Source organism: Marmota flaviventris, chromosome 1 (genome assembly GCF_047511675.1).
Source record: "Marmota flaviventris isolate mMarFla1 chromosome 1, mMarFla1.hap1, whole genome shotgun sequence".
Lineage (NCBI taxonomy): Eukaryota > Metazoa > Chordata > Mammalia > Rodentia > Sciuridae > Marmota > Marmota flaviventris.
In genome coordinates, this window is record NC_092498.1 from 101,796,212 (window position 1) to 101,820,316 (window position 24,105).

Genomic DNA, 24,105 nt, shown 5'->3' on the forward strand with positions numbered 1-24,105 from the left:
TCCTATCCCAGGTATGCCCAGGAGGAGGTCAAAGCTCAGACAAGTAAACATAAATGCTTTATTTACAAGGCTTATATTGCAAAGGCAAATGGCCTGGTTCAGGCTGCCCCTCTAAATCAGGGGCCCAATCCCAGGCCTCCAAGGTCATCATCCTCTGCTCCAAAACCAGCAAAGCTAATAGGTTGGCAAGCCAAGCTGCGCAGGTTCACCAGGCAGGCAGTCTGGGTGGCACTGAAGTCAGGAATGGCCACCAACAGCACCATCTGATCCTCAGGGCCTACAAAGGAGCCATATTGGATCCACTTAGGGTTCTGGGCAAGGTGTGCCTCACAAGAAAGCCCCCAGAAGTAAAGAGGAGTCACAGTGGGGGGTGACAACAGAAGTACACAGCTCAGAGCCATTTCAGCCCCCAGTCAGCCTGGCCCCCTTAAATAAAATAACACTCACAGGGCAGACCCCAGACAATCTAGTTCATGGGGACTTCTCCCCCAGGGAAGAACAAATTGCTCTTGTGAGCTCAGGGTTGTCAAAAGACAAAACTTACCTCGGATGATTTTGGAGCCAAAACTGGGAGTGTTCCCGCAAAAGTAGACATGAGGGCATTCCAGAAAGATGAATGGGTCAGTTTTGTAGAAGGGGTAACAACCTGGAAAGGGGCCTGTTGCTGAGCAGGGCTTCTCAGCCTGTATAGAGGATACCCGGGACTAGGCAGTCCTGCCATGGGGCTATTCTGCACAGGATATACAGCAGCATTCCTCCCCTTACCCACTAAATGCCAGTAGCAGGTCCCAGTTGTGAAAAAAGTGCCATGTTACCACAAGGCCTGAGGGGAAGGTCAGGGGCCCTGTTGCCTCTGCCCTCAGGGGTGGGGACTGGGGGGTTATACCATGCAAAACCCAAACTTCCAATATACTCCCATGGTCTTGAGCACTGGGGAGCCATGGTCAAAGACAAATTAAGAGTCTAGAGTAGCTTCCAGGACAGGCTTCTCCTTAACAGGCCTGGGCAAGGCAGTGTAATCTCAGGAAGCTGTCTTGGCCCACAGATCCCACCAGTGTGACTATGCTGTTACCTAGGGTGTCAGGAGCTGTGGGGCTGATGTGACGGACTCGCAGAGTCCACTCCAGAATCTCCAAATGGTCTTCCATACTGCTGTATCGGAAAATGTCATTCACATTCTGTCCTGATGTCCCCAGGAACCTGCAAGGCAAGGCTCTGCTGACCCTTGGCCTGGGGCCCACTGCTTCTGCTCCACCCATAACAGCCAGCCCAGAGCTCATATCATATTTTTGGGGTGCTCCAGGCCAACCTTGTACAAGAACCTTTTGTTGCCCTGCCTCCTCCCCAACCTTCTCCCCTGCTCCTTCTGCTGTACCAGCTACCTGACTCCATCGATGGTGGCCTGGTAGGGGTTGGTGACCAGCTGCAGTGTGGAGTAGGCAGTGGCCAGTGGGAACATGCAGTGGTGCAGGGGCTGCTGGGGGAGCGTATAGTTGGTTGGATCAAATTCACCTGGCATCACGTCCACAGGCACCGAGGCCTAGAGGGCATAGGGTAGGGAAAGCTTGCAGGACCTGAGGGAGCTCCCACTTCCCAAGTCAGCCACCCAACCTCCCGATCCCCACTCAACAGCTTCACAGACTGGGGTCTCCATACCCTGCCAGCCCCCAAAGCTGCTCACACTCAACTGCAGGAGGATCTCATCCAGCATCTTGACTGCTTCCACACTGGCTGCCTGGGTTTTCTTGGTGAGATACTTGGCCTGGGAGTAGAAACCCAGGAAGCCCTTAGGCCCTGAGGTCAAAGGGACACCCAGAGCCCACCTAAGTTCTCAGCTGAGGAAAGCAGAGCAAAGCCCACCAGCAGAAAGATTTAGAGTTGCCTCATAGACCCTGCACCCCCCTCTGGCCCATATACCATCAAGAAGCAGGGCTGCTTGTGAACATAGCCCCAGTGCAGGAGCCCGCCCACTGCAGCAGGAAGGCTGAATACAGCCAGGTAGCCTCCATACCTTGTTGATAGAATCTCTGCTTTGGGTGCTGTGGCTGAGGAGGTTGCCGGCAAGAATAACCCGGGAGACGTGGGCAGCACTGCACTGTTCTCCTTCATCCCCGAGCTGCCCCGTCACCACATCTACCAGCAGTTGAGTCCCCAGCAGACTCTCGCCACCGCCTCCACCCAGGCCCAGTCCAGACACGAGCAACACAAACCTGCAGAGACAGTGGGGTCCTGCAGGGTGCCATGGAAGGATATACCTCTCCTTGCACTGGCACTGGGGCCCTGGCACTGGGACTCCTCACCTGTCTGTGTCAAGAGGGGGTGCAGGCTTCTGTGGAGCAAGGTCAGCAAAGCAGTGGTCCTCTACCAGAAACTTTCCATCATCTCTCACGGAGCCAAACACTGCCAGGACTGTTCCTGGGGAGCAGTGAGGTGGTCAGGTGTTCCCACCTCCTCCCATCACCCAAATGGGCAGAACCACCAGCCCCTCTCAACACACCAGTTAATTTTCTTTAGGACTCTGAAACTAAAGCCAACTTTCTGGGGTCACTGTCCCTGGGTAGAGGCTGGAAGATTGGTCTCACCCAGTGATGGCACCCTACTTTCCCACAAACATAAATGCACCAGCCCCTCAAGCACAAGCCCTGACAGCCCCCACAGAGCCCCCCAACACAACCATGGTGAAGTCTCTCCCAACCTCCTACCAATATACCCTCATTGGACTCCCTACCTCTACCACCCTCTCATTGAATTCCCTGTTTCTCCCCATGCTAACATATTCATGCTGGGCTCTACCCACTCTCATTGGGCTCCCACCTGTGACCAACTTTGACACATCAATGGTGCCTTTCAGTTTGATACGCTGCAATTCATCTTCCAAGACCAGCTCATCATCTGGGTGGATGTATTTGCTTCGAGGAGGCTGGGGGAGCAGGTTGTGCTGAAAGGCAGAGATGGTAGATAGTCTTGGGATCAAGGCCACCAAAGTTCCTATGTTTCAAGATGGTACTGTAGCCCCTGCCCCTCTGGACCTGCTCCTTCGCTCTCCATGGGCAGAGACCCATCCCCAACCCCTTGGGTCTATTAGGGTGGCACATCAGTGTCCTCCCACATAGGTCTTACCTCTTCGCTGATCTCACGCAGGATGGAAGGCTGGAGTGGCATGGCCTTGAACAGAGTGCCCACTACACAGCACTTCTCCCCATGCTGCAGCTCACACAGCTTCTTTACTTCAACTTCACTGCCTGGTGTAAGGGATACAGACTCAGAGACCAGCCCCACCCCTGACCAAGCAAGCGGAAGCCCCTGCCCAGCCCTCTGCCATGGGGCACTTACAAAGAGCCTCACCAGAGTGCTGTAGGCCTGGGCCCTTGTCTTTACCAGGAAGGAGAGAACATAAAGTGAAAGACCTCCTGGACCTCAGCACAACAGTGAAGGGGGATCTGCCAGAGGGACAAAGCCTGTGGGTGTGGTGGGGCCCAAGATGCCAAGTATCCACCTAAGAGTCAGAAGCAAATAGGGACAGATATGCAGAAGCAAGGCCTTGTGAAGATAGGGCAGGCACCAGAGTTCTGTGGTCACAAGCCTGGGAGGGCCTGGAGCTACCAGAAGCTGGAAGAAGCAGGAAGGATCCTCCCCTAGAGTCTCCAGAAGGAACCAACCCTGTTGACAACTTGATTTCAGATTTCTGGCTTCTAGAATGGAGAGAATAAATATTGTCTTAAGTCAGCAAGTTTGTGGTACTTTATTACAATGCCATAAGAAACTAGTACAGAGCATTACTTCACTTATGCCTAAATTATAATAGTCATTCTTAGAAAGAAGCATGCTAAATCCCAACAGAATCTGGCCCTAAAAATATTACAATTTAAGAGTTTTCATTCTTCTGCTCTATCCTCTGTCCCCAAATGCTTCATCCTCTGAAAACAGAGATATCCAAAGGTCAGACATCCTACCCTCTTCCACCCCACTGTGTTTTCTGTTCCTTCTGGAGTCAGGCAGCCCTGATCACCAGGCATACCCAGGATCCTGGGGTAAGTTAGAACATATCAGAATGTTCTGTACATTCTAGAGGAGAGCTATAGAGAGCCAGGGTGGGCAGGAGGAAGGAATGCAAGTCTCTAAAGGCCTGTGGACTCATCACAATGGATCCCCATGCCTAGGAAAAACCCCTGTAAGGAGGAGGCACAGTAATGTGAAGATCATGTAGTCCCTCAGCTTAACTGACCCCTGCACAGCCCAGCCCTCTCCTGCCCTGGAAGAACCAAAAACATTCCTCCGAGGTACATCTGGGGAAGCACAAAGAGGGGAGTAATTTGAAACAAGATAAGAGGGGCACCACCACCAGTAAGAAACACCACACACCAAAGAAAACAACACATTCCTGCTAGAATTTGGATATGGCTTGTCTTGCAAAGGTTCATGTATTGGAGGTTTGGTCCCTAGTGTAACAATGTGAGAGGTAGAGAGATATTTAAGAGGGGGAATCTAGTGGGAGGTCCTTATCTCACTGGGGGAGCAGCCCCCAGAAGAGATTAAAGCTCTCCTGAGAGTGAGTTATTATAGGAATGAGCCCAGTCCCTGAACTGCTCTCTGGCTTCCAGTTTGATGATGTGATCTCTCCCCCCCCCCCCTTTTTTTTTTGCATGTGCTCCTACTATTTGCTATGAGGTGCTCACTGGAATGAAGCTGATGCTGGTATCACACCCTTTAACCTCCAGAACTATGAGCTAAATAAACCTCTTTTCTACACGACTTACCTCACCTTAAGAATTTTGTTACAATAACAGAAAATGGACTAATATATGCTCTCACACCCCAGGTGGCCCCACTAAGCACAGTACACTGAACTCAGTCAATCCTAACAATACGCTAAGAATAAATATTATACCCACACTGAGGCATTGAGAGGTTAAGTATTATGTCCAAGGTCACAGAGTTGGGATACAAATGTATGACCTTAAGTACTTGGTGGAAACATTAACCCAAGGCAGAATACCCTTCTCCAAGTAATGCACTGGTACCAACAACAAAACTGGACACAAAGACCAACACTTGCTCTCACTGATCCCCTTCCAGAAGGCAGACAGCCAACAGACAGTACACAAATAATTGCCCACAGACAAATAGGAAGCTGAGGTAGAAAATATAGAGTGGACTCTGACAGGTTAAGGTCACCAAAGGTGGTCTCCCTAAGGACATGCCACCTTAGGTGAGAATGTAAGGCCAGAAGACTAGGGAGAGAATGTGCCAGTGAATGGAAAAAGCCTACAGCAGGAAGGCTTGGCATGTTCAGGGAACAGGTGAGTAGAGAGAGACCCATTCTAAGAGGCAGGGTAAGCTTTAATGAGGAAGCCCAGGCTACACAGAGAAGCCTCCTGTGGGTATTCTGGGTGATAGCCAGCATCCACCACCAGGTCTGTGGTGACCTGCTGCCAGTCACCCCCTTCATTGTGGAAGCTGCCTAAATTCTTGCCCACAGTCAGTGTGTGGAATGCAATGGCTGCTGTCAATCACCTGGGAGCATTGTTAGCAGGTTCAATCACCGGGAAAGAACGTGCTGCTGTAAAACTCCTGAAAGGTGGTATTGACATTGGGCCCAAGCAGCAGGAGAATCCACGGACAGTGTCCCCAACGGCTTAAAGGAAAGCAAGGAAAAAGTTCAAATTACTCCCCTTTATGTGTTTCCTCTAGCAGAGGGAGGAAGTAGCCCCTTGTTATGTGGTAGAGGACAGGCAAATAGTACTTTGGGCTGAGGTAAAGAAAACATCACATCCCCAAAGAATTTGCTAATCTACCTAGCAAACTTCCAGGCCCAGAATTCTCCCACTGCCTAAACAAACTGAGAATTAATCCAATGGTTCAATGAGAGGTGGGAGGGACCTGACAGCCAGTGTTTCTCAAAGTTCCCAGTGGTTCCCATGGGCCACCAGGGCTGAGATTCACCAAGTCTGGTGCTAGGGATAAGTAAGGCAGGGTCTTACCTATAAAAGCCTCAATTTAAAAACATAATAGGAGATGAATTTGAAAACAACATGGAAAACCACTCATGCAAATCATGAGAATGTAACATCATCCAAAAGTTAAAAGTGGGAGATGGGGGTCCTTTTTCACCACTGAGAATAATCTAATTGCAGGTGCAATCACCAAAGAAGAAATGAGGAAAAGAAAATGGGTCATGTTGCTCAGGCCACTTTATTAGGAAAGACAGAGAAAGCCCAAGAGACAGAAGACTCAAGGCTACCAATACAGGAAGCCAGGAGAAGCCATCAGTGAAGTAAGGAGAGGGGTCCCTGGAGACCATAGTGTGCATCTCCAGAAATCTTGTCTTCTTGACATACCAAGGTGCCCTTTAGCTATAGTGTGAACAAACAGCTGAATAATTTGCACTGAAGATAGGAAAAACATTTCCCTCTGCTAATGAAATATTCACTGTCACCACCAAAACTAAGCCCTTACCTCAAACCAGTCTCTGAACTAAACCTAACATTAAACCCACAGGTTACCTAATCCTCATTATTACCTTAAGAAGAAACTGAAGGATAAAGAGGTTAATTTTCCCAAGGTAACTAGAAAGTAGAAGTTAGAGAAAAATTTTGATTCTAAGTTCTGAGCTGGTAGGGGGATTACCCCCTAAACTCACCCCAATGCTGCAGGGCCCGGTTCACCAAGAAGGGTCGCATCTGGATGAGGCGGGTGGCATAAATGTGGGCGTACTGTCGACTGAAACTTCTCTCCCCCAACCTGAAGGGTTGTGAGGAGTTGGTGTAAGTTGCCACAGGCACCCGGGCGAAGGTGGCATTGTTGACTGTTGGTGGAGACAGCAGAGTGTGGGGCCTCTGAGCTGCCTGTTCAGAAAACATGGCTGTACTCTTGGCTTGCTTTGTCCGTCAGACAGCTGTGCCCAGGCCAAAGAGGGTCACTGCAAGAAAACAAAGGCATTCTTGCCACTCCCGTCCCAACCCAAGGCAGCAACTCTGCTGGTGTCTCAACCAAGCTGCCCACACTTCAAAGGGCACTGAGATAGAAGGGGAACATAAGCTGGGTGTGGGTAGTGAACAGCCTGTAATCCCAGCAGGTCAGGAAGCTAAGGCAGGAGGATCAAAATTTCAAAGCCAGCCTCAGCAACTTAGGCTCTAAGCAGCTTCTGGAGACTCTGTCTCAAAGTAAAAAATAAAAAGGTCTGGGAATGTGACTCAGTGGTTAAACACCCCTGGGTTTAATCCCCTGCACAAAAAAAAAAAAAAAAAAAAAAAAAGGGTTAGGGGAAGGGAGAACAGACATAGTGTTTTCCTGGAACTATCTGTGTCTGGATATCTGTCTCACTCTATAACCCTAGGCCAGGCAGGGAGAAAAGGAAAGCTGAGAGTGATTCTCCCATTTGGAGCTCTCTGCAAATCCCAAATTCAGGCATCCACTCAGGCATTTCCATCTGGACAGCTACCAGAGTCTCAAACTTAGTACAACCCAACTGGAACACCTGATTTGCCTCCATCCAGCTCCCCAGCCCTGCTCCATCTCAGAAAATGAGGCCAGCCTTATTACTAAATAAGCTTACCATTAAAGAATAATAATAACTAAGTAATAAAAATAAAACTAATTTAAATAAAACATAAATCAGTTGCTGCTCTGCTGGAAACTTTTCAAAGATTCCCTATTTCACTATGTAAAGTCCTATGTTCTTATAGTGGCCTATGAGATCGGCCCCAATGGTCCTCCCCTACGATGTCTCTCACTCCTCCTAGTGACCCTCCCACAGCAGGGGCTACAGGAGAGGTCTCTGTATTCTGGTTGGCTCTTCTCCCATATACCTCACTGGTTCTTCATGTCCTTACTCAAAAATTCACCTACCCCTCTCCATATTAATTTTCAAGTGCAACCCTCCCCGGTATGTCTGCTTCTCTAATTGTTGTTCACAGCATTTTCTCCTAATAAACTGTATACTTTAAGTTTGCCTGCCTCCTCCAACTAGACGATAAGCTCCAGGACAGCAAAGATTTTTGTTTTATTCCTGGAGATATTACCAGCACCTAGAACCGCACTGTTTGTTTCATTGGAATTTAACCGAGTTGTACCTGCAGGACGTACATGTGATTTTGAAAAGTAATACAAACAATATCTCAAGATATTCTTCATACACAATTGAAATGACAGTAGTTTGGATATTTTACCACCACAGCTTTCTCCACCCCCAAACCTACTTGTTGTTTTGTTTAGGAAGTTCAAAACCCCGTAGCTGGTTCGTGTTCCCTGTACTGGACAGCTGTGCTGCACAATGCAAGCTCTCGTTATTAGCCCAAAGGGCGAATCTAAATCAACTTTAAGCCAAACGTGCACTACGGTGCCCGCGGCCCGCCAGCTACCGCGTCTCATGAGGCGGGAGTCGGATCCACCCGTGGCCGCCCTCCCCCCAGCGTCCGGAGCTAGGTCCCGCGCGGCAGTGCGGAATGTTCCCCAAGATGCGAGTTGCGGCCCGGGAAGCCCTTGTCTCGGATCCGTGGCCTTGAGCCCATTTAACCCCGCAGGTCTGCACTCACCGCGCGACTCTCCACATCCCGCGAATCCCCGCGCGCCCGGCCCGCCCGTCATCGCATCCCACCAATCCCGGCGCGACTGTCCCACCCATCGCCGCTCTCTGCCAATCCCCACGCGCCTGACCCGCCCATATTCGCATCTTGCCAATCGTTGCCGCTCATCTCCGTCCATCATCTTGCGCCGTATCCCGCCGACCCCCGCGCGCCCTTAGCGGGGGAAGCTCCAGCTAAGGAAGCGCTTAGCCGAGTCCCAGGTTCCCTTGGCAACGAGGGGCGGGGAAAGGCGCAGCGGGTCCCGTACGCATGCGTGCACGCTGGGAGCTGGGTGGTTGGGTGCGCGGTGAGAGGTACCCGGTCGCTTTGGGTCTCATTGACTGTCAGGCCTCGCCCTGACGCCCTGCCCCGCGAAATTGCCTGGCGGGTCTCCCAAAGTCTCCCAGGGTCCTCGCTGTCCCTGCAGAGTGGCTCATCTGAGCGCAAGGGATCGCAAGCGGCCGCAAGTGAGAGGATCCTGGCAGAAGGAAGGAGGCGCCAGCGGCCAGTCCCTCTCTGCCCTCCAGTCCTGCAGCCCTGTGCAACCGACCCCGGCGGGCTGCTGTCAAGTGTTCCACAGCGGCCATCCTATATTCCCCACCCTCCGATGTCCTCCACACCCCAGAATTCGTACTCTTTCTACCCATTAATTCGTAGTATTTCTAACGGAACCCATCGGTTCTTCCCTGTACAGTTTTCCTCCCTCTCCCACCTTTGCTGTGAGTCTCCGTCAGAAGTTGATAATGAACACACTATCCTCCTGTAGTGGACCAGCGTGATAGTGCACACCTGTAATCACAGCTGCTGGGACCCTGAGGCTAGGTTCAAGGCTAACCTGGGTGATTTTAGCCCGGTCAGAAATTAAGATGAAAAGGGATAGGGACGTAGCTCACTAATTGAGAGTCCCTGGGTTCAAGTCCCAGTACTTCTGCAGGGTGGAGGGTTTCGAGGAAGCTCCGTAATAGATTTACCACTGTTCTAAGTACTTGACACTTTAATCCACCCTTTGAAGCATAAACTGCCCTTCCATTTTACAAATGAAGAAACAGGCAAATTAGGGGTCACCCAGTTAGCAGCAACTGGGATTCATACAAAGGCAGCCTGACTGCTGGTAACATTGTACTGTACTGAGGCTTCACTTGTAACATTGTACATGTACTGGGCAAACGTACATAGTCTTACTTCTTCCTTTGCAATTTGGATACCTTTTCTGTTTCTTGCCTTTTCTGTTTTCTTGTTTCTGGTTGGAATTTCCCATACCTAAATTGAACGGTAGTGGTGAAAGTGATCTTAAAGGAAAAAATTTCAAAAGTCAGCATTGAGTGTGATGTTAGTTGTGAATTCTTCATATATGGATTTTATTATTTGAGATAGTTTCCATATATTCCTTGTTTTCTGAAGTTTTTGTTTTGTCATGATAAGATGTTAAATTTTGCCAAATACTTTTCTCTGCATAAATTGAGCTGATCATGTGGTTCCCTCTGCCCCTTTTCATTCAGGTGATCTATTACATTTTTAAATTTTGTTATGTCGGACCATTTTTGCATTTCATAAGAAAATCCCACTTGGTAGACTTAGTAACCACTTAGTGGAACTACAAACCAAAGTTACAGCAATACTAGCTTTTATAATTACCCCTGTTCACCTTTACCAGAGGTCTTTATTTATTTATTTATTCTTGATTTTGAGTTACTTTCTTTTCAACTTGCAGGACTCCCCCTAGCATTTCTTTCCAAGATTTCTGATGAGAAATCTGATCATCTTTTTGAGTATCCCTTATATTTGATGGGTCACTTCTCTCCTGATGCCTTCAAGATTGTCTCCTTGAACAGTTTATAGTTACAGGGATACAAGTGGATAAGAGGTATAAGTTCTAAAGTTTTATAGCACAGGAGGGTAACTATGGATGATAATAGTTATATGTTTCAAATTATATGTTAATTATGTTATATGTTTCAAATTATAAGTTAAATTATATGTTTCAAATAGTTAATAGAATTTTGAATGTTTCTAACACAAAGAAATGGTAAATGCTTAAGGTGCCCTGATCATACATTGTATACATAAATTGATGTCACACAATACTCCATAAATATGTACAATTATTGTGTGATTAAAATTTAATTTTTTTTAGATATTCTCTAAAAAAGCTGGCTTTTAGCAGCTTGTTATATAGTTGACCCTCTGTGTCCATGGGTTCTGCATCTGTGGATACAGAGAGCCACCTTAAAGGACTTGGGCATCTACTAATTTTGATATCTGTTGGTGGTGTGTAACCAATCCACTATGAATACTGTGGCATGACTTGTATCACTTTTTTTCCTCAGCATGGGTATCAGATTAGCATACTTGGAGGTTTGTTTGTTTTTTGGATATTTATAGTCATATCATTTATCAAACTGAGAAATTTTTAGCCATTGTTTCTTCAAATAATCCCTTCATCTCTTGAACTCTTTTTTCTGGAATTCCCATCATAGATATATTGGTCTGCTTGATGGTGTTCCACAGGTCCCTTAATCTATGTTCACCTTTCTGCAACATTTTTATTCTTTCTGTTCTTCATATTTGATAATTTAGATTGTCTAATCTTCAAGTTTGCTAAAATTTGTCCTTGAATTTCTTAATGACTATTTCATTTTGTTATTGTACTTTTCAGCTCCAGAATTATTTTTCTAATTTTTTATTTGTTCTTTTTAGATATACATGACAGTAGAGTGTATTTTGACATACACAGACATGGACTATAACTAATTCGAATTAGGATTCCATTCTTTAGGTTGTACAGAATATGGAGTTTCACTGGTAATGTATATGAACATAGGAAAGTTATATTTAATTCATTTAGCTGTCTTTCCTAATCCCATTTCCCCTTCCCTCCCTTCATCCTATTACTATTATTGTTATTATTATTTATTTTTTGGTACTGGGATTGAACCCAGAGTCATGCTTAACCACTGAGTCCCATCCCCAGCTCTTTTTAAAATACTTTATTTAGAGAAAGGGCTGAATTTTTTAGGGCCTTGCTAAGTTGCTGAGGTTGGCTTTGAACTCTGGATCCTTCTCCTTTAGTCTCCTGAGCCACTAGGATTATAGGCATGTGCCACCGTGCCCAGCCAGAATTTCTTTTTTACTACCTAAACAACAATAAAAAGTTTTCTATCTCTCTACTGATATTCCCATTTGTGCATACATCGTTTTCTTGACTGTCCATATCTTCACTTATCTCTTCTGGTATCTTTTTTAAAATATATGACAACAGAATACATTACAATTCTTATTACACATATAGAACACAATTTTTCATATCTCTGGTTGTATACATAGTATATTCACACCAATTCATGCCTTCATACCTGTATTTTGGATAATAATGATCATCACATTTCACCATCATTAATAACCCCATGCCCCCTCCCTTCCCCCCAACCCTCTACCCTATCTAGAGTTTGTCTATTCCTCCCATGCTCCCTCTCCCTATCCCACTATGAATCAACCACCTTATATCAAAGAAAACATTCAGCATTTGGTTTTTTGGGATTAGCTAACTTCACTTAGCATTATCTTCTCTAACTCCATCCATTTACCTGCAAATGCCATGATTTTATTCTCTTTTATTGCTGAGTAATATTCCATTGTGTATATATGCTGCTGAGAGCCACGGCTGAGTCTGTATGGCCCCTGGCATTTTGCCAACAGTATTGATTGACAGGCGCCTCTGCCTGTCCGCCTCTGCCGCAACTTTTGAGTTCTTGCACTATTTTGGAGTTCTCGTGGGGATTTCCGGGGATTCCCCGAGAGTTCCCATTGGTTGGGGAAGTGCAGGAGGAGGGATTTCCGGGAGAGATAGTTCCGGCTGGGGGTTGCTGGACAAGCCTCGTGGCGCGTTCGGGAGGATTCCCCGGGAGCTGTGTGAAGTGTTTTCCTGCAGTTTAAAAATAAAGTTTGTTCCTGCTTCAGTGGCTCGTGATTTGTGCCCAGCCAGACTGCGGCATTTGGTGGCCCGTGCGGGGAACATCTGAAGCTTCGGGGTAAGTGAAATTACTTGCCCCTAAGGGAAGGCGAGAGAATGGGTGACCATTTTAAAAAACAATGTGTTCTTGTTTTGATTTGTTTTGTGTTTGTTTCAAGCTGCCTATCCCTAGAATTTTCTCAGGCAGATTGGGAAAAATGGTTGGCTCAAGGTTTGAAGTTGTTCACCCCTGAGGAAGAGATAGAAATAGACCACAAATGCACATATCAAGAAAATAGGAAAATTGATACAACAATTTTTTGTTCCGTTTTTGTTTCATTCTGTTTCGGTTTTGTTTTGTGCTATCTTATTGGGTTGCGTTATCTTTATAACAGATTAGAAATTAGTAAAAAACAAACTGAAAGAGTGTTAAGTAAATTGTTAGAGGTTCAGACCATGGAGAAAGACATTTTAGATCAAACAAAAGAGAAGGTCTCTCAAGCTAGTCAGACAGAGGAAGAAAATTTAAAGGAAGAAAGCTTAGAGGAGAAACAGCTATTAGGGAAAAAGCTACAACAGGAGGCTGCTACTAACACCGTTCTATCACCAGAGGGCGTAATTCAACCAACAGCACCCCCTATGGAGATAGCTGAGTGGCCCTCAAACCCCGTAGTTGATAGATGGGATCCTGAGACAGGACCTCAAAGATTAGCATGCCCTGTACTTGAGCAGGCAGGAGGGCAGCGAATTCACCGTGCTTTAGATTTCAAAACAGTGAAGCAGTTAAAGGAGGCTGTAACAACCTATGGTCCTCAAGCACCGTTCACTGTAAGCATGGTCGAATCCATTACCAACTTGGACATGACGCCAGCAGATTGGGCTAGTATGTGTAAATCTGTGCTAAATGGAGGACAATATTTGTTATGGAAGGTTGCCAATGAGGAATTTTGCAGGGAGACAGCTAGGCGAAATGCAGCAGCCGGTTACCCTCAAAGAAATCTAGATATGTTGTTAGGAAAAGGACCTTATGAGGGTCAACGGCAACAAATTGAATATGATCCTGGCGTATACGCACAAATTGCTGTAGATGCGGTTAGGGCATGGAAAACTTTACAGGGGCATGGAGGTTTACAAGGTCAATTATCTAAGGTAATACAAGGAACTAATGAACCTTACGCTGAATTTGTAGATAGGCTTATTCAAGCAGCTTCTAGAATTTTTGGGGATACAGAACAGGCAATGCCATTTATAAAACAACTGGCTTATGACCAAGCAAATCGTTGTTGCAGAGAGGTCATTAGACCATGGAGACATGAAGATTTAAACACATATATTAAATTATGTAGAGACATTAATGAACAAGGGCAAGTCTTAGCAGCAGTACAACAGGCTTTAGATGCCAGGCCCAAAACATGCTATAATTGTGATCAAACAGGACATTTTAAAAGGAGTTGCCCCATAGGAGGAGGGTTTAACAAAGCTAGATATCAAACGAATAGAATACCGGGTATTTGCCCACGATGCCGTAGAGGGAAACATTGGGCTAATGAATGCCGTTCTCAAACCACCATAGAGGGTATTCCGTTATCAAAAAACAGACAAGGACCAAGTGTTTACCCACGATATCGTGGAGAAAGGCATCGAGCTCCATTGCCAAAAAACGGACAGGGGGGCCCAATGCTCCGGGGCCCACGACCACAAATGTACGGGGCACTGGAGGAACCCAGAAACACCATGGAGGAACCCAGCAATACCATCAGGGTAGTGCCCAGGACACATTATCCATCAGATCTCTCATCAGACGAACCAGAGGGAGCGCAGGGTTGGACATCTGCGCCTCCGCCAGAGCAGTACTAACTCCAGAGATGGGAGTTCAAATCATTCCCACAGGAGTAAAAGGACCTCTTCCCCAAGGAACAGTAGGCTTATTGTTAGGACGCAGTTCTTCTACGCTAAAAGGACTTATGATAAGTCCCGGGGTAATTGATCCCGATTATGAAGGTGAAATAAAAATTATAGCTAGTTCTCCAAAGGGTATATCAGTAATTTCACCAGGAGATAGAATAGCACAGTTATTAATAATACCCAGCCTACATGATAAATTTTCCAGTAGTACTATAGAAAGAGGTTCCAGGGGATTAGGCTCCACAGGTGTAGATTGGGCTATGCTGTCTTTAAATTTAGATTCTCGCCCCATGCTAAAACTAAATATTCAAGGACATGTATTTAATGGGCTACTGGATACAGGTGCAGACCTTAGCATCATATCTCGTCAAGAATGGCCACAACATTGGCCGCTACAACAAGCCACTCAAACGCTTCGAGGCCTAGGAGTGGCAACTAATCCCCATAGAAGTGCAATGGTATTAGATTGGAAGGATCCTGAAGGATGCGAAGGAACTATACAGCCATATGTATTGGATCATCTTCCTATAAATTTATGGGGACGAGATGTCCTAGATCAATTAGGTTTGACATTAACAAATAACATCAATCCAAATGCGCCCACTATTAGGGCTAGACAAGGTTTCAGGAAAGAAAAAAGATTAGGAGAACAAGGCATAGCAGCACCCATTCAAATAGATCAGGGAATAAATAGACATGGACTGGGTTTTCAGAAGGGGTCACTGAGGCAATAAAAATTACTTGGAAATCAGATAGACCAGTATGGGTTCCTCAGTGGCCCCTGACTAAAGAAAAGATACAAGCAGCCCATGACCTGGTCAAGCAACAATTAGCGGAGGGACATATACAACCTTCCGTATCTCCTTACAATACTCCCATTTTTGTCATTAAAAAGAAATCTGGTAAATGGAGATTATTGCAAGATTTAAGAGCCATTAATAATGAGATGGTTATTATGGGACCTGCTCAATCGGGGATTCCTCAATTGTCTGCTTTGCCAAAAACCTGGTATGTTTTAGCTATAGATATTAAAGATTGTTTTTTTTTTCAATTCCAATTCATCCTGAGGATAGTCCACATTTTGCATTTACTATCCCTGCACTGAATCATGAAGGTCCTGATCAGAGATATGAATGGAAAGTACTCCCTCAAGGGATGGCTAACAGCCCAACTATGTGTCAAATTTATGTTAACAAAGCAATCCAGCCACTTAGAAATCAAAATCCTAAACTACAAATATTTCACTATATGGATGATGTATTGTTAGCACACAAAGATAAAAACACATTGCTAGAATGTTATGCCACACTTACAAATTTATTAAAAAATTATAATCTAGAGATAGCAATAGATAAAGTACAATTAAATTTTCCAATTAATTATTTAGGAGTTCTATTATCCTCAACCATGGTCCGTCCACCAAAAATTCAAATACGAGTAGATCAACTCAAATCACTTAACGACTTTCAAAAGTTATTAGGAGACATAAATTGGATAAGGCCTTATCTAGGCATACCAACAGGAGAGTTGGGACCTTTATTTGATATCCTAAAAGGTCCATCAGATCCAAATTCACCCCGCATGTTAACGCCTGAAGCAAGAAAGGCATTAAAAATTATTGAAACATATATGGAAAATATGCATTTGGATAGAATTGATATAAGTTTGCCTTTATTATTTATTGTAATACCAACAAAAAAATATTCCTACAGGAGTATTTTGGCAAGAAGGTCCATTATTGTGGATACATTTATCTTATTCTCCTAACACTATTCTTACTAGGTATCCTGAGGCTGTAGGACAATTAATACTCAAAGGAATAAAAGCAGCAAAGGGAGTGTTTGGAATTTCTCCCAATAAAATTATTACTCCATATACTATGGATCAAATTGATGAGTTAGCTAATGAGTTAAATACTTGGGCAATAATCATGTGTAAATCTAATGTTTCATTTGATAATCACTTACCATCTAATCCTTTGTTGTCTTTTTGGTCTTCGCATCCTGTAGTTTTTCCAAAAATGACAAGAAAAACCCCTATCATGAATGCTCCAAATGTATTCACTGATGGGTCAAATAATGGTACAGCAGCAGTAGTTACCCCTGATCAAACTTTTACATTTTTAGTACCCAAACAATCAGCTCAAAAGGTAGAGCTTAATGCAGTTTTACAAGCTTTTGTGATGTTTAAAGATTCTGTATTTAATTTATTCTCTGATAGTCAGTATGTAGTTAATGCTATAGTATCCCTTGAAGATGCTGGCAGGATTTCCCCTTCCTCTACTGTTTTCTCTTTGTTTTCTGCTATACAAAGTCTAATCTGGGACAGAAAAGATCCATTCTTTATAGGACATATCAGAGCACATACAGGATTGCCTGGAGCCCTTAGTTTGGGCAACGATTTAGCAGATAAAACTACACATGACATACGTATTTTCTCTACACTAGAAGAAGCTACACATTTTCATAAAAGGTTCCATGTCAATGCTAATACTTTACAAAAGCGTTTTAAAATAACTAAGGAACAAGCTAGACAAATAATAAAACAATGTCAAAATTGTGTGACCTTTTTACCACAAGTTAATCTTGGAGTCAATCCTAGAGGACTGATACCTAACCATATTTGGCAGATGGACGTCACACACTTGCCACAATTTGGAAAATTAAAATATTTGCATGTTACAGTTGATACTTCTTCCGGATTTTTGATGGGCTCCCTTCATTCCGGAGAAAAAACTAAAGATGTTATAGCTCATTGCTTACAAAATTTTGCCACTGTGGGCGTTCCAAAACAGTTAAAAACAGATAATGGTCCTGGTTATACTTCTACCTCTTTTAAACAATTTTGCTCATCATTTGGCATTACTCATATAACAGGAATTCCATACAATCCACAAGGACAAGGCATAGTTGAAAGAGCTCATCAAACTATTAAAATGTACTTACTAAAGCAAAAAGAGGGAATTGGAAAGGGGTATATGTCACCAAAAGATAAACTTAAAATAACCCTTTTTACTCTAAACTTTTTAAATTTGGATTCCTCAGGGCTTAGTGCTGCGGAAAGGCATATGTGTCCAAAAAATGTACATAAGCCTAAGGTACTTTGGAAGGATATTCTAACAGGACAATGGAAAGGTCCTGACCCAGTGATTGTCTGGAGTCGGGGTTCTGTTTGTGTTTTTCCACAGGGAAAACAGCAGCCGATTTGGATTCCAGAGAGATTAACTAAAACAATTTCTACAGGCCAAAAGGAAGATGATTTGACTCAAATCCATAACAGCTGATATCCAGAACTCCAGTTTGGCTATTCTTACATCTGCGACAGTGATTAACCAGGATGCTTTTTTCAATATTTATTTTATTATTTGCCTTTTCCCACATCATAAAGTTCTATTTTATTTTTGAGCTCATACAGACCTAGGTTAATGTTTTTCTGATCAGTTTTATTTTTTGACTGTGGAGTTTTTAAGCATTGCAATGGAGATTTCACCTAGGTAAAGCTTCAAGGCCTTTACTATTGTCTTAAGTGTTGTATGTTATGTGTGCACACTTCTGTTTTGTGTTGTATGTCTGTATGTGCGTATGTCCATATATCATATATGAGGAGCGCTCATGAATAAATGGATCCGAATTTTTTTATTCACGTGATTTTAATGGTTTAATTTAGATTGGGTAAACAGCTGTTGAAAATTGTTTTAATATGTGAACAAATAGGAGGTTAACAGATCTGTTTGTTTACTTTCACCTTTCCTTCTCATTATATTTAATAATTCTGTTCAGGATAATGTAAATTGTTCAAAAAATTGTTTTCTTAGTGCCTGTTGGAATGTTACATAATTTTTTTCTTAGCATCATTGCCAGAACTCCTATCTTCATCCCAGTGCCGGTGAAGACAAAGATAAAACCAAACTACAGCTTCTTCGATAGTTATCACAACAAACTGTAAAAACTGATGCATCAATGAATAATAACTCCACAAGTAATGCTCAATTAAGGAGTCGATTTACTTTGGGAGGAAATGGACATATTGACAGATTCCTCTGCTTTGAATTGCTTGCAGACCTTGCCTGGACTATGTATCACTTGTATGCATTGTGAACTATCTGTTGGTACAGCGAATTGTGGTAGTGCTGGAGTATTTTTGTTGATGGTGTCACCGGTGGTACAATTTTTCAAAGGAGCCCTCAATTGGCTTAGTGTCATGGCATTTTGCATCCTCCTCCCTTCTGCTAGTGATGGTCTAAAATTTGGGGGCCAATGGCTTATACTGGACCGGTAGTCAGTGACGGGTATGATCCAATTGCAGTGGTATCAACCTAAGACAGGAGGCTGACGCCTAAAGGTCAGTTTTCCGATGACGGGTAAGAACCATATGTTGAATTGGACAACCTACCAGGCACGGTCCTTAAGCCACATTAACCTCACTCCCCCACTGGCACCAAGGCCAAATTTGGGGGCCAACAGAGGTGAGGCAAAGAACCTTACCCCCCCACTGGTGCATAGACCTATCCACAAGTATGGCTGTATGCTGGACCGGTAGTCAGTGACGGGTATGATCCAATTGCAGTGGTACCAACCTAAGACAGGAGGCTGACACCTAGAGGTCAGTTCATCCGATGACGGGTAAGGACCATATGTTGAATTGGACTGCCTAACAGGCACGGTCCCTAAGCCACATTGCTTGTTGTTTAATTAAACAAAAAGGGGGAGATGCTGAGAGCCACGGCTGAGTCTGTATGGCCCCTGGTATTTTGCCAACAGTATTGATTGACAGGTGCCTCTGCCGCAACTTTTGAGTTCTCGCACTATTTTGGAGTTCTCGTGGGGATTTCCGGGGATTCCCCGAGAGTTCCCATTGGTTGGGGAAGTGCAGGAGGAGGGATTTCCGGGAGAGATAGTTCCGGCTGGGGGTTGCTGGACAAGCCTCGTGGCGCGTTCGGGAGGATTCCCCGGGAGCTGTGTGAAGTGTTTTCCTGCAGTTTAAAAATAAAGTTTGTTCCTGCTTCAGTGGCTCGTGATTTGTGCCCAGCCAGACTGCGGCAATATGCCACATTTTTTTCTTATCCATTCATCTATTGAAGGGCATCTAGGTTGGTTCCACAGTTTAGCTATTGTGAATTGTGCTGCTACAAACTTTGATGTGGCTGTATCCCTGTAGTATGCTATTTTTAAGTCCTTTGGGTAGAGACCGAAGAAAGGGATAGCTAGGTCAAATGGTGGTTCCATTCCCAATTTTCCAAGAAATCTCCATACTGCTTTCCATATTGGCTGCACCAACTTGCAGTCGTACAGCAGTGTATGAGTATACCTTTTCCCCCTCATCCTCACCAACACTGATTGTTGTTTGTATGCATAATTGCTGCCATTCTGACTGGAATGAGGTGAAATCTTAGAGTAGTTTTGATTTTCATTTCTCTAATTGCTAGTGATGATGAACATTTTTCATATATTTGTTGATTGATTGTACATCATCTTCTGAGAAGTGTCTGTTCAGTTCCTTGGCCCATTTATTGATTGGGTTATTTGGTTTTTTGGTGTTTAGCTTTTTGAGTTATTTATGTACCCTAGAGATTAGTCCTCTATCTGTGTGAGGGGTAAAAGATTTGCTTCCAAGATGTAGGCTCTCTATTGACCTCACAGATTGTTTCTTTTGCTGAGAAGAAACTTTTTTTATTTTGAGTATTTTTAAGATGGTTGTTTTAAAGTCTTTGTCTAGCAAGTCACCTATTTGGCCTTTCTTTTTTTATACCTTTATTTTATTTATTTTTATGTGGTGCTAAGGATTGAACCCAGGGCCTTGCACATGCTAGGTGAGCACTCTGCCGCTGAGCCACAAGCCTGGCCCTATTTGGCCTTTCTCTGGTATGGTTTCTGTTGATTTATTTTTCCCTTGGAATGGATCATACACTCCTGTTTCTTTGTCTGCTTTGTGATGTTTTTAGTTGAAAATTGAATATTTCTATTTCACAATCTGAAAACCAGGTGTTTCCCCTTTCTCCAAGTTTGCTAAGTTTTATTTATTTAAAAATTATTACTATCAGCTATGGCAGCAATGATGTGGTGGGTCAGGTCTCAGTTCTCCTGCCCTGGCCAGACCTCCATAGCCTATCCCCCTGCAGCCTCTCCAGCATGAGCAGGGCCTTCTGCCATGGCCCACAGACCTACCCAATGCTGCTGCCACATCCCACCTGGGGTCTGAGCTGGGAATATGCCCCTACTGCTCCCTGCAGATTGTGGGCAGGGAAGCTACAGGGAGGTGATGCTTATGAAGTACCAGTGGGACATCAGAATTTATGATATCAAAAAATGAAGCTCTTAAATACCTCCAGATGTTGAACAGGAAGCTCAGTTCTTGTCTCAGTTGAAGTACTCCAACACTGTCAACTACAAAGCATCATGGGAGGGAGGAGAGGTCTATTCTACATTGTTCATGGCCTCTGTGAAGCTGGTGATCTGTACCCAGAGCTCCAGGAGCAAAAAGGGGAATTTCTGCCTGACAGTCTAATAGTAGAGTGGTTTGTACAGTTTGGCATAACTTTTCAGTATTTACATAAGAAATACAACCTTCATCTAGATCTGAAAAAACTCAAAATCTCTTTCTGATATGAACAAACATCATTCAAATGGGTGACCTAGGAATTGACTATTAGAGAACACTGTGACATGGCAAACAGCCTCATTGGCCTACCCTATTAGATGAGCCTTGAATTATTCTTAAACAGATCCTATAAGTCTGATGTTTGGGCTTAGGGATGCTGTGTTGCTTGGCAAGCCAAGATGGCTATAGTTACGCTCTTTGCTGAGGCTTTCAGTAGACTAGGTTTTTGTATGTAGCCAAGGTCATGAACACCCTGACTCAGTGTATGTCCTCAAGGCCATGAACATTTGCTTGTGAGCATTCATCGACTTATGTAACCTGTTGGCAATATGTCTTCTTTGTCTGGCTTGCATATTAAAAATTGTCCATGGAGCCAGGCGTGGTGGCACATGCCTATAATCCCAGCAGCTCAGGAGGTTGAAGCAGGAGGATCATGAGTTCAAAGCCAGCCTCAGGAAAAAACGAGGTACTAAGCAACTCAGTGAGACCCTGTAGGGCTGGGGATGTGGCTCAGTGGTTGGGTGCTCTTGAGTTCAATCTCGGTGCAAAAAAAAAAAAAAAAAGATGATCCATGGAAGGACTCAGGAGGCTGGAGCTGGAGACTGGGGGGTTGCTGTAGCTTCCAAATAAAGAACGTCTATTATCTCAACTGTGCCTCACATCTTCCTTCACCTGCTGGGATCCAGAATCCAGAATCTGTTTCCCAGGGTCTGAGCCTACATCTTGATTTGTGTTTATGTAATGGCCACTCTGAATCTGAACCATGATTTCAATGCAAAAAAAAAACATGAATTCTTTATTGGATTATTGAAGGAAAGCTTCCACCAAGGTCAAGAGTTTATAGCCCAGTGCTGGCAAAACTGATAAGAACATTAAGGGAAAGTTATGAAGAAAGACCCTCTATGAAGAACATCCTGAGGTGGCCCAGATAAAACACCCATTCTCCTTGATTTTGGAGTCTACAAAGACAAAAACCTCCAAAACTAACATTAAAAATGATGATTCTAAATCCAAACCTGTTGTTACCATTGTTTTCTAGAAAGGCAGAATCAAATCATGAAGTAATCCATCCCCAACCACATTCTGCTGAGGGCTCCAAGTCACATGTAATGAATGAAGGTAAATATTTATCCCAGGAGAAACTCATGGCCATCAGTCCCTTGAAATAACCTGCTGTTCTAGAAGGCCACACCGGCAAACCAGACATGAGCAATACTGCAGAGTCACTAGTCACACTCAGTAGGGTAAATATTGACATCTTACCTGCAGAAAGTAGAGACTAAATAAATTACAATGTAGTTCTGAAAAATCAACCAAGACATGTAGATGCCTCTAACAAGCAAAAAGGTAAATGCAATATTTCTCAAGTAAAGAAAGAGGGTCTGCAGGGTAACACTAAGTCCAGTGCTCAGCCTGAAAGCCTATGGTCCTCTGTCAATGGCAGTGGGGAAGAGAGTAAACCAGTGAGGCTGTTGGAGCCCCTAAACAAAGACCAAAGGCCAAAGAACAGGTTGAATTCATATGAATATATTATAGAAAAACAGAGCAGAATCTTCCCAGATCTACAGCCACACAGTTCTAGGTCTGACTATTCCCTGTCTCCATAGTGATGGCAGAAGAATACAGACTGAGCACAGTGAGGGAGAGCAAAGTCAACAGAGATCTCTTTGTATTCCAAGAGGCACCTTCTCAATTTTGACTTCTCATCCCACTGTTGGGAAAGTATCTATCACATTGTCACAACAAAATGCTGAAAACCAAAGTAGAATGGTTACTGGAATAGAATAGTTCAAGGAGCAGTGAGATGTCATTATCAAAGGACTATCTGTCATCAGTCAGAAAGAGGAGGTGGCTAAAGCAGACCCAAGAAGAAATATTCCTCTCAGGCCTTTCAGTGAGGAAAACTTCTCTGAGAGCAGCAGAAACTGCAGCAGGAAATCCAGTTCATACCTGCCGGACAGCAACATTACTCAGGGGAGGAAACTGATTGATTGTGGGTGAGCTAAGTTCTTCTACAAGGTGAACTGATAGGTCAGATAGGAACTTCAAGGAAGGGAAAAGTCATACAAATGAAATGAGTGACTGATACAATTAAGGACTAAGATCATTAAACTGGCTTCTAAAGAGAGCTGTGAAGTTGACCATAACCAAATTCAGTGTCAGATTTAAATTTCGTTGGAAATATTGGGACACATTGGTACTTCATGGAGAAGATGCAGAAGAGACAGACAAACTCCTATTTAAAGGACTGCCTTCAGCTAGAATGCCAGATTCTGAAAAAAATCAGGATAATTGTTGAAATATCGAGAGTTAATATCATTAGCAGCCTGAAGACTCAGCTGTTAGAGAAGGTATGTGATCTTCTAGAAGAGGAGGATGAATTGAAGAATTGAAGTTACATTTATGGGAGCATGTGGGTAGAAAGTACACAACTTATAGTAGGAAAGCTTGCCAGTTGAAATCTTGGAGAAAGTGAATTTTTGAGAATTTGTTTTAATCTGTCAAATCTGAAGGCCAATTTTCAAAGGTTTTTGGCTTTAAAGACAAACAAACCATAACAGTCATTTAGAGGCCATTTACTATACTTTTATATCTCTTTGGGCTTTTTTTTGTTTTGTTTTATGTTGGTACCAGGAATTGAACCTAGAGCACTTAACCACTGAGCCACATCTCCATTCCTTTTTATATTTTATTTAGAGACAGGGTCTCACTAAGTTGCTGGAGGCCGGCTTTGGACTTGTGATCCTCCTTGCCTCAGCATCCCAAGCTGCTGGGATCACAGTCATGTGCCACTGCACCCAGCTTCTTTGGGGTTTTCTTATTGGAAAAAAATTGGATACAACAGAGTAATATAAAGCAAGTTCACAAAAGAAAAAATGTTGGCTTTCATATTCCTTTTATGAGAAAAAAATGTTACTTTTTTTGGTTACAGATGAATAGGTACCAAACAAACAAATGTAGAATCTAGAATACTGTATCAGTTGGATTCTGCCGGTTTGCTATCTAGGTGGAGAGAGAGAATCTGGGGACTTCCTGCTCCACCATCTTTCCTGATATCACTTCTCAATTGCTTACTAATACTTTTAGAAA

General features: G+C 43.9%; 1 protein-coding gene and 1 pseudogene across 2 annotated transcripts; one reads left to right on the forward strand and one right to left on the reverse strand.

Annotated features, from left to right (window-relative positions):
- Nucleotides 1–44: 44 nt before the first annotated feature.
- Nucleotides 45–8,604, reverse strand: Pold2 (DNA polymerase delta 2, accessory subunit). Of its 2 annotated transcripts, none has more exons than XM_027938333.2 (11): nucleotides 8,535–8,604; nucleotides 6,641–6,919; nucleotides 3,121–3,242; nucleotides 2,815–2,938; nucleotides 2,301–2,415; nucleotides 2,012–2,210; nucleotides 1,682–1,762; nucleotides 1,383–1,540; nucleotides 1,073–1,200; nucleotides 545–646; nucleotides 45–277 (listed from the first exon to the last, which is right to left on the reverse strand). In XM_027938333.2, the coding sequence occupies exons 2-11, from the start codon at nucleotides 6,858–6,860 to the stop codon at nucleotides 117–119; spliced, it is 1,410 nt and encodes a 469-aa protein (XP_027794134.1). In that variant the 5' UTR covers nucleotides 6,861–6,919; nucleotides 8,535–8,604; the 3' UTR covers nucleotides 45–116. The 2 variants fall into 2 exon arrangements, with proteins under 2 accessions (XP_027794134.1, XP_027794135.1); XM_027938334.3 differs by lacking the exon at nucleotides 8,535–8,604 and adding an exon at nucleotides 8,199–8,521.
- Nucleotides 8,605–20,625: 12,021 nt separating this feature from the next.
- On the forward strand, nucleotides 20,626–23,491 carry LOC114095171 (serine/threonine-protein kinase Nek4-like; annotated as a pseudogene).
- Nucleotides 23,492–24,105: the final 614 nt, after the last annotated feature.